This window comes from Nelumbo lutea, chromosome 1, assembly GCF_056320005.1.
Source record: "Nelumbo lutea isolate HS-2025 chromosome 1, American lotus-T2T, whole genome shotgun sequence".
Lineage (NCBI taxonomy): Eukaryota > Viridiplantae > Streptophyta > Magnoliopsida > Proteales > Nelumbonaceae > Nelumbo > Nelumbo lutea.
This window is the reverse complement of record NC_142684.1, coordinates 16,725,213-16,736,500: the sequence shown is the minus strand read 5'-3', so window position 1 is coordinate 16,736,500 and position 11,288 is coordinate 16,725,213. Positions and strand designations below refer to the sequence as shown.

General features: G+C 36.4%; 1 protein-coding gene across 16 annotated transcripts; it reads right to left on the bottom strand.

Annotated features, from left to right (window-relative positions):
* Window positions 1–1,506: 1,506 nt before the first annotated feature.
* LOC148873721 (plant cysteine oxidase 4-like) lies at window positions 1,507–9,183 on the bottom strand. 16 transcript variants are annotated; one of them, XM_088965034.1, is made up of 8 exons: window positions 8,749–9,168; window positions 7,838–8,192; window positions 6,683–6,778; window positions 6,410–6,567; window positions 6,102–6,249; window positions 2,079–2,153; window positions 1,950–2,003; window positions 1,507–1,878 (listed from the first exon to the last, which is right to left on the bottom strand). In XM_088965034.1, exons 2-8 carry the CDS (start codon window positions 7,935–7,937, stop codon window positions 1,745–1,747), a joined length of 765 nt encoding a protein of 254 aa, XP_088821160.1. In that variant the 5' UTR covers window positions 7,938–8,192; window positions 8,749–9,168; the 3' UTR covers window positions 1,507–1,744. The 16 variants fall into 16 exon arrangements, with proteins under 16 accessions (XP_088821160.1, XP_088821158.1, XP_088821159.1 ...); XM_088965032.1 differs by having other exon boundaries at window positions 6,683–6,811; window positions 8,749–9,156; XM_088965033.1 differs by having other exon boundaries at window positions 1,507–1,863; window positions 6,683–6,811; window positions 8,749–9,156.
* Between the last annotated feature and the right edge of the window lie 2,105 nt (window positions 9,184–11,288).

Below are 11,288 nucleotides of genomic sequence, written 5' to 3'. Positions count from 1 at the left end.
AAAATACAAGAAAGTGTAGAAAACATAAGAAAATAATATATACTACAGCCCAATTGATCTGAATTTCGGTTTATCTTGGATCTACGCTGAGGATATTTGCAGAAAAAAATTATATATTCCAACCAATAAATAGAAATTGCTACAAAAACACGAGAAATATATATTACAACCCAACTAACGGCACCTCTTGCCACACAGTACAGTCCACAACCGTTTTCCTCTTGCCTCAGGGTCTTGCGCATTGTGGTTAATTATAATATTACATACTCACATAGAAAAGATAGCTTCTTATTTCTCCATGAGGATTTAAGATGCTATTAGCAATGTAATAGCAGGTCCCAGGCAAATTTACCAAGGGTCTTCCACACAAGTTATAAACAATGTTTTAAAACGTGGAGACATGATGCGAAACGTTCCACTACTTAGAGGCGTGAGACGTAGTTCAGAATGTAGAAGGCGCAAGCCTCCTGAATACAAAGAGACGTAAACCTCCTTAAGAGAATGGGGGTTTGGAGAAGGATGAAGAGGAAGGGGGGATCTCATTTTTTATTTTTATTTTTAATAAAAATCTTTTATATTAAAAAGAATAAAGATGCATAACATTAATTGAAAGGGATCTCATTTTTTATTTTTTTTTTATTCTCTTTCTTTTTCTTTCATTTTTCTTCTCTTTCTTTTTCTTTCATTTCCCTTTATTTTTCTTTTCTTTTTTTTTTCTTTTTATATCAGACGTGCATGAGGCATACGCCTCTAGCACACCTAATGAGAAAAGCGTAAGAGGCGTGAGGCGTACCCCTCAGAGGTGTCGGCACCTCTGGCAAGACACCTCTGGCATACGCCTCGGTGCATTTTGAGAGTGTCTCACTTGGAGGCATGCCTCCATATGTATGCCTCCCACACCTTTTAAAACACTGATTACAAGTCATCGATGAAGTCACTGACCTACAGCCACAGGTGCAACTTGGGAATTGTTAAGAAGGGAATGATCACCTCACTGTCTGCGTCTTATAATGGGAACCGTGAAACCATGCAAATGCATTGTGATACATTTCCTCCCGCTCAATGTTTCACTCGTTCAGCTTGATACTAATGAATTCCAAATTCCAGTATTGTCTCAAGAGACTGCATGGGACTGTTGTCCATGAGTCCAACACTCGGAGATATCCAAAGGGCCCCAATCTTCAGTCCTGGAAAAATTATTCTCTCTTGATGCATCCGAAAGGCAAGTTCTCCGTATTCACGGTTCTCAGAAAGATGCATATTAACATGGTAACCAGCAGTGGCAGTGGAACTGATCATGGAAAATAGATACCTGAAAAGGCTTGGTGCAAACTAAAGTTTCCTCTAAAGCTTATATTCTGTGGCTTGTTAGTAACTACGTACTACATACTTGAAATGATTTCAATGTTCCTAGAGAGGAAATGGAACAGTAATGGCAGGAAAACTGTTAAGACAATTTTAACTCAAAGGAAGAAAACCACACAAACACACATACACACATATATATAGTCACTCATAAGAAGGAAAAGATTTTTTTATGGATACAAAATGAGTTTTCGAGTCACATTCACTAGCTACAACGGAAAAATTGTATCAATGTAGAGATATGTACAAACCAAATGCCCAACCACCAATGACAGTAATTATTACATACCTATTGACAACAATATATCGGTATTCACCTCAATGTTTCCTTATATAAGACCTATCTGATTAATGGTATGGTACACCAGCCCAAAAAGCATTAAGCTCTAATAATGGGGCCCTTGTATAGCCCCCTCCGAACCACAAAGTTGTCAGGAGGTTGAAACTCTTCTAACCAAGCCACTTCAGAAGTTTTTATTCCACTTGATTCAAGAATACCTGTAAGAACATCAACTGGAACCACAACAATGAATTAAAGGACCCAAAGAGTATGCATGCCAAAGGTAAAAGGAAAGAACAGTTACCAGAAAAACCCTTCATTGATGACTTCCAGAAGTAAGAGCAGTGTCGCCCATCCTCTGAGGAGTAAGGAGGTGATAATATGTCAAAGATAGCACAAGGGGTTAAAGCTTTGAAAGAGTGAAGATTGCCACCTCTTGTTGGATAAAGTATTGTTGTATCACATGGTGCAGTCATCTGGCAATTTCTAACAACCTTTGCAGGTCTTGCTGCAAATTGATACTAATGAAAGCTTAAAACGAATCCAAAACAAAAATGTATTGAAATGAAATGTAAGAAATTTAAAGGTCAAAATGCATCTTCAATGTAAATTCAATTAGATTCTCACCACCACTGCTACAGTGAAAGACCAGCACACCGCTTAATTGAACCTAAGATACATGTAAAATTTCACAAATTAAGGCACGCATGCCAAAACAATGTTATCAAGAAGATTTTGTGATGGCCAGGCTGTGTGAGATTGAAGTGCACTCTCTTGAAATGGGACAGTTTTCATAGATTATCAACAAAGCCTTGTTATTCATCTCTTCCAAAAGACCAGATAAGATTTTGAGAACAAGTGATACCTAAAAGTTTCATTTTGCACAACTCCCTCCCCCACCCCTGATCAGTTGTACAGTTTTATACCATTTTGTCTACTCAAACTGGAATTCCTCTTTGATCAGTGCTACAGGTTACTCTCAATATGTCTATTCCAAATTGGAATTATAGCAGCACATCATTTGAAACCAGTACATTTTGCAATTTAAAAGTACACGCATTGCAATCGGGGTTGTTCTTTCAGATCCTTGGATTCTTTAGTTGAATTCATCTTATATTTTCTTTGTATTTGTTATGATACCAGAAAACCTGGACATGGTTAGCATAGTGGTGTTGGACACAACAAGCACCTGATGACAATGGATACTACACAGACACTTCTAGATATATTCTATATTAATAACATTTTTAAAATATTTAAAATGGTATTGCTTTAACAATTCATATTATATTTGGAAAATAACAATTCATATTATAAAAATATCTGTGTATGTTTGAAATTTAATTAAACTTGGCAATAAGAGTCTTAAGAAATGAAAGTTAGCTTCAAAATCTAGGTATTAAAGCAAGATATAAACATATACGAGATCCTTGTCATTTTTTTTTGTACAGGGCATCTAACAAGCCATTCAATGTAGGGGTGTATGTGAGCTGAGCTCGGCTCACTAAATACTCAAACTCGACTCAAAGATAATCAAGTTTGAGTCTACTAGTTAGTCAAGTTCAAACCTAACAATACCCGGCTTGAGCAGCTCTTGAGCCTAATCGAGCTTATAATAAAATATTGTTTTTCTAATATATTTTATTTATAATATACATAAATAGTAATTTTTATATTAATTTACTTAATAAAATAAATAAATAAATTTATAATTGACTTTCACAATTTATTTTATTTCTAGTATTAATTTATTTATAATCAGCTTGAGTCGAGTAGACCAATACTCGATTCGACTCAGTTCAATTACACCCCTGATTCAATGTATAGGTGGCTTTGCCTTGTATATCTTTTAGGGCAATGCCCATTTTTGGGATGAATGATATGTGATCTTTCTTTGGAAAAAGTTCTAATCTGTCCTCTATAAATTGAAAAAAGCAAAAAAGAAAAAAAAAAAAAACTGCAAGAGGAGTTCCCTTCCACATTCCACAAAATTCTCACCATACTTCCTGTGCCTTTGACTTCTATTACCAATTTAAAATTTAATCTTTCACTATATTAAGCCTCCTCTTTGTTTAATAAACCTTCTTTCTCACAACAAAAAATCTACATTCTCTTTATATGTATTTTTTTTTTATGAATGTACATTCTCATTATATGTTGAGTCTTTCATCCTTTTAACATTAATAAGTACATGAATAATTTTCAGTTATTGATTAAAAAAAGTAGAACACTTTTAACTTCCAACAAAAAAATTGTCATAATGTCGTCCTTTAACTGAAAAAAGAGTTATTTTTTCTTCTAACTGACAGCATTGCAGGCAGGAAACGTCTTCACCAACATAGTCAAAGCATCCGAGCAAGGCTTAGGAAACTAGGATCCAATGATCCAGAAACTAAAACTTAACTTCTGCCAACATTAAGTAGATATGAGTGAGAAATAATGTGGCAAAAGAAAGATTAAGAAAGAAAAACACATTCTATATGGTTCCATTATCCCTAATATTCATTAGGGTGATTGATCCTGGACATCTTTGTTGCATTCACAACAAGATTAGAATTACAAATATAAGCCCTCAAGCTTAAAGAGGATATTTACCTTTACCAGGACTGGTCTATGTTAAAATTAAGGATCAATATAGCCATTTCATTCTTAATATGAAGATTTTTCCCATTCGCCAAAAGCCATGACTCAATGTTGCTCCTATCTATCTGGGGTCTTGGGAGCAATAGACTGAATATGGACCTAACCTGTGGAAATTTTTTGCATAGAGTAGCTGCTCTCAGACTCAAATCCACATTCTCATATTAGTCATCCCAAAATTTTACCATTACAACAAGCAATTGACCCTATTTTCCCGTGAAGTCACAATTCTCGTATAAAAGTGACGAGAAAAAAAAATTCTCAACTAAAAGTGGAGAGAAAAAAATCATCCCTCTAAACCTAGTCTCCAGTCTGACATTATCTTCTACATTTTCTTTTCACAACTGTGCATAATTTGATCATTACTCCTTTCCTCCGTTTACTTGTTTCCCAGATAATCATCATTATCATCAGCATCAACATCCAAGCATTGTTCTACTATATGGGATTGGCTACATGAATCCTGTTTTTCCATTCCCTTCTGTACAATGCCATAGCCATTGTTAAATTATGAGTCCCTTAATCATTTATTACTACCTTAACTCATTTCATCTGTGGTCTGTCCCTAGCTCTTCGAGCCCCTTCAACTGGTAACAGATTATTTCTTCTTACAGATGCTGTAGATGGTCTTCTATGCATGTGATAATGAATAGAATGCTAATTGGTTGCCTTTTGTAGCAAAATGTCATGAATGACAAAATGCATCGCACACTGTATAGAAAGTTCCTGTATTAATTGAAATATACTAGATATAAAGCTCTATCACAACACAAGAATTGGAACATAGTTAAACAAAGGTTCTTACAACAATTTATAAGATAGGTCAGACTGCAAATAACAATTTAGTTTTTTTTTTTACCTTTTCTTCCTCAATAATAGCAGGCATAATATATGCAGATCATACTTCAGTTAATTGCAGATGTAACAATGGAAGTTAGCATGTTTCTGCTGATATCACACTAGTACACGTTTGTACATTTCTCAATACAATAGATAGCAGCAACCAGAACAGGGCCAACAGGCATCACTACATCAGTACATGACAGTGATATTACAGCCTACGATTTTCACCAGGCAGCTCTCTTAGGCAGTATTTTTATTCATCAGAAAGAAAACAAAATGTAATAATGATGCTTGGCCATAGGCACAACTAGTACACATGTAATTGGCATCCCATTATACATCCTACAAGGAAAGATTTAGATTAAAAGGAAAGGCACACTAAGTATGGGAGATGACAATAAGAAGCTCATAATCTAGTAATCAACTGAATACAACTATTATCCTTAAAGATGAACATTCAAAAATAATACATGACAGAAATAAGCATGAAGTTTTTGGTGGAACAAAAAGGGAAAAGCCTCCTCTATGGATGATAGGGGTGAAGAATAAATAGTTTCCTCATTAAAGTGGCAACTTTCTAGCCTTTGGGTGGATAAGAATTTCTTTATGGTTGATTGTAATTTGAAGTATGGGAGATGACAATAAGAAGCTCATAATCTAGTAATCAACTGAATACAACTATTATCCTTAAAGATGAACAACATTCAAAAATAATACATGACAGAAATAAGCATGAAGTTCTTGGTGGAACAAAAAGGGAAAAACCTCCTCTATGGATAATAGGGGTGAAGAATAAATAGTTTCCTCATTAAAGTGGCAACTTTCTAGCCTTTGGGTGGATAAGAATTTCTTTATGATTGATTGTAATTTGTAAAAAGAGCAGTTATATTCTCAATGTTGTTAGGCACCAAAAATATCTGCAGCAAACAGAAAAAGAAATGAGGTATATGCTTTTTTAGGAAGAAAAGCATACCTCTTGATAAATCAGCAGGTTCAGGTACATCAAGCCAGTCATATGACCTCACATACAGGGAACCATACAGAAGCTTACTCAATACAGTCATTCCAGGATGATTATGAAGCGGTATGATAGAAGAAGGTGGCATGCAAAATATTCCTATCTGCCAAAAAAAGAAAAGAAAAGAATTACAAAACATTTGGCACATCATGAAGCCCTACAAATCAACTTCTAACTTTTCAGCAAGTCATTTTCATTTCACTCCACTGGAACCAATTGCAACTTATCAACTGACATATCAAAGCATGTTTTTTAAGGCTTACAGAGAAGCTATCACATTCATGTAAATGTAGGTATCTGATTGGAGGAAGGTGACTCCCATTACGTCCCTTCTTTCCATTGGTACCATGTGCAGAGCCTTTCCATGCACGTGCCAACTGTGCCTCCTGTTCAAGACCCACATCAGATGGCCTGATGGTATCTGAAATGGAAACCATATTGTTAAAACCATCATAATAAAATAAACCATTACAGAGGCAACCTAGAGAAACTTTAGAACTTCAAGAGTAGGCGTGATATCTGAAGAGTACTGTTACATTTGGAGTTCTTAAAATTCAAATTTGCTACAGCCAGCATGAGATGCATCAGAAATAAGAATTTCCAGATCTTCAACAATGTAGAAGGGATCTTCCCTGAGTTCAACATCCACAAAGAAAAGGTATTTTCTACATAAATAATATAGAAAGGAACTTATCAGATGAAAGTGCACATATAAATCAACTTTGTATCTTATATTTATGCTTTTGGAACCACGAACCTTACATATTCTGATGTAAGCAATTTCATAGTCTAAAACCATAATGTTTCCCAGATAGCAAATACCCTGAGCTTCAAGTAATCTTTTTTAATTGGTCTATGCTTTAAGTAATCTTGTAATTTAAATACTCCATTTGATTAGAGCTGCATGTTGTTTATAACAGGAATACAGAGACAAAAAAAATTAATAAACAGGGAACACAATAGACAACAGTATTTAAGTAGAAATAGGTTCTGTTGTATCAGAAGAATCTTGTATTTCAAGTAACCTTGTAATTTAAATGCTCCTATTTGATTGAGAGCAGATTTTGATACATAGCTGATTGTGCATAGCCGACTTACACCTTGAGGTGTTAATACTTGCATATCCACCATGATACACCAATAGCCAAGATCATCAAACAGTTTAATTGCCTTCGATAAAATAAAAAGGAGGATCTTTGCTCTCGCTAAGCCTACCAAACCTAGAGGACCAGAGAAATGTTATGGTTTAACTTTGAAACACAGAAATATTTCTTGATAAGATGCCATAAAATTTCCATGTCCGTGCCCCAAGGAACACTTCAACTTCTGGACTATTCTCAATGGTTTAGAAATGGGAAATGCAACTAAAGCTTCCGGAGTTCCTAGATCTGAAGGTGCAAGGCACAAGGCCAGTCATGTGTATAAGCAAAGCAAGGGGCCACTACTTGAATCTGCCATGACCTTAACAACCATGAACCATCATTAAAACTCAGGATATCCTTTAGACAACTACTTGGACTGAATTAGAATATGGGTAAGGAAACACAATATCATTATGGATAGCACATGCAAGTAATAAGAGAAAAATCATAATAATTAATTTGCTTAATAGAATTCATTGTGTACATTCAAATTTCAAACTATAAAACAACAAGAAAAAAGAAAAGGGCAACAAAATCTGTTAACCCCACCTAAAAGAGCCCGGACTCCTTCAAGAGCTTCGTCTGAAACAGGTCCATTAGGAGAGAAAGACACTTTGCATGCTTCATACAGCCTCTGAATGAATGGCATAGTGTTATACAAACAATTAACCAAGAGACTTAATCTGAGTAGGCAGTAAACAAAAGCTCCTTCGCCCAATTATTTATGAGGAAAGGTTGTAAGAACAACCACCATGCCCATGCTTATGAAAGATAATTTAATGCCATCCTTGATTTCTTGAAGCGACCCAATACGGTTGTTAAATACCTAAACCTTATTCTCTAAACCAAATTGAAAATTACAAATTTGCATGAATCCCTCTTGACCAATCTCATTCAGCAGTACCTGTTACAAGTACAGGGAGGAAATTTATTAAAAGAAAAGGTAGCAATTACCATCAATTATACAAACACGCAACATAAAGAACATGGCGGACATTTTAACTCAAACAAACATCCCAATCCATAACTCTTAAAGCTGAAGACATCAGAACCCAAGTGTAGATTTTTCTTTACCTATCGCATTGCTTACTTAAGCTGAACGATTCAAAAGTGTAATACTCTGTTATGCTATTGCACCTTTTCATCCAAGTAAACAATATAAGAACTATTTTGAGCAAAGAAAAAAATAAACAAAACCTAAACGAAAACCAAGAATACATTTAAGCAAAACAAACCCTAAAACAAAAGAAATTCCCCCATTCATGGTTCAAACTCAAATACCATGTCAGTAACATCTAACACAATCTCAATTGATCAATAACTGCAAGAAACCGATAAACAATAAGAAAATCAACAACGGAAGACAGTTCCATGAGAACCCAGATTGAACATGAAGAACCAAACAGAACCGTAGATGATTGCAGGGGATAGAGAGAGGAGTGAGGTAGAGATTAGCGTACACAGAGATGCCTGGAATCAGGAAGGTGGGTATTCAAAGAAGCTGACTTGGAGCAGGTTAAAGAGAGGAAGATGAAGTTTTAGATGAATAGGTGGGAACGAATATATGTAGAATTGGGAAGAACGAGAAAAAGGGTAGTTGAAGATCTTGTCTGTGTTTCAATGGAAGGCCTTCCGTCGGCTTTGTTTCAGAGCTTAGACACGCAGAGCAGTACACTTGTAGTCTCTGTTCTTCTTTCTGCTGACCATTAGCCGGCTATTGGGCAACTAATTTCTGAAAATTTATGGAAATGCTCTCTTCACAGTTCTCCCCTCAACCAAAGAAAGACGAGTCATCAGTCATCGAGAGAAAGTCAGAACTCAGACGGACAAGAGCCAGAGCCCCCCCCTCTCGAGGTCGGGGGACACCTGAAACAACAAAAAATTATTAAAATAATGAAGGGGGATCGTAGCCTCGTAGGAAATGAGAATGATTTTCCTGTACGTCGACGTCGTGTAGGAATTGGGAGATGACCCGCAACGTACACGTGGCATCATTTTGTTCATGGTTTTGAAAAACTGTTTTCGGTAACTATGAAAGGACAATGCCCTTCTCTGGGTATGGAAGTAGAAAAACTTACAAGCTGGGAAAGAGAAGAAAAGAAAGAAAAAACAAACAAACAAATGAAAAGACCAACACGGCAACACCCCTGGTAGGGGCAATCCATCATGAGCGAAGGAACCAGCTTCCTACAAAACCATGGGCTCCGTTGACAGCCAGCAAATGAGTCGAATTTTTAGCCTGAAAGAATTAGCACTAGGCAACAGACTGTAAATATCATCCAGCAAACTCCACACCTGAGGATGGAGATCAAAAGATTTTGCTTCTAGAGTTTTAATAACAGACTGATTTCCACTTTCCACAATTAAAGTCTCAAAACCCAGATTAATAGCAGACAATTGTCACTTTCTACAATTAAAGTCACAAAACCCAGATTAACAGCCTTGTTTTATGGCAAAGACTTCAACATACAGAGCATAAACTAGATTGCATTTGCCACACTTACCAAAATAAAAAATAAAAATAAAATCCAGGTGAGTTCCTAAACAAAAATCCATACCCACTGCTATTAGAAATAAAACTGCCATCTGTATTGAGTTCAAGGTCGATCTCTGGGTCAACCTAGGTGAGCAACCTGTTAATCCTTGAAGGGAAGCTTTCAGCACTTCATCCACCTGATAGCAATAATAATTGTAAGCCTCGGGTTAGGAGTAATCTCACCAAAAACAGAAGCATTCCTTGCTTTCCAGATACAGTACTACAACAAGAAAAGACAACCACTTGAGATTCATTTGGAGCACAACAGCTCTCCTGCTCTAACCACCAATCCCACCAATGGAAGAAGCTTGAAGAGGTTAAACCCAACCATGAGTCAAACCACGTAGATCTGGCATGATTGCACAAAAACGAAGTATGCATGATTGTTTCAGGGCTCTCCTTACATAGAGGGCATATTCCATTCTGCTAAATTATTTGTGTCTGCCAACACTTCGATTCACAACCAAGCTGTTTAAACAACATCTCCATAAGAAAGTCTTCAGTTTGGGGGGGATGTTCAAGGACCATAACTTTTTTCTGCCTGTTAGAGTTAGGATGAAGTACATGCTGGAGGGAGTTCCCATTACTTGACTCTAACTGCTGAGTTACTAGATGACAGGCAGATTTCACTGAGAATCGCCCTTGCCCTTTTTGTTAGGAAGCCACATAAGTTTGTCTTCTCCACCAAATAAAGGGAGTTCTAGGGAATCCAAGCTAGGGTCTTCAACTATATCTAAATTATTACCATTTGCAACCTTCCAGCAAGCACCTTCCTTGATGATGTCCCTCCCTGTTAGTAAGCTGTTAAAACCCCAAGAACTGTTCGAAGGAGCTCTGGCAGATCAAAAAGCTCTTCCCTCTAAGGTACTTAGCCCCCACCACTCTAGCCCAAAGACTATATTTATTCTCTACAAACCTCCAAGCATGTTTGTCCAAAAGAACAAGGATGAAGGCATGAAGATCCCTGAACCCCAAGCCTCCACAGAGTTTGCTTTTACATGAAGTTTTCCAACTTACCTAGTTAATTTCTCTTTTGTGCACTTTCACCCCAAAAGAATTTTCTTTGATTTTTGGCTAGGTGGTTAAATAAATCCTTAGGAAGTAGATAACAAGACATTGCATAAGCCGGGATTGAAGTTAGCACAGATTTAATCATAGCCTCTTTCTCAGCTAAGGAAAGTCCAACCACTTTCCAGTTACTTATTTTCTGATCTAACCTGTCCTTAAGGAAGCTGAAAAGCTCCTTTTTTTTTTATTTACCCGTGATAGGCGGAAGGCCTAAATAAGATGAGGGCTTTGAAACTGACTTTATTTTTAGAGTTTTTGAGATAATTTTTTTTGAACTTGTCATGCAACTTTGGACTGAAGAAAACTTCAGCTTTAGAGAGATTCACCTTTTGACCAGAGACCTCCCCATATTGTTTCAAGACCTGCACTATATACCCTGCATCGGCTAAAGTGGCT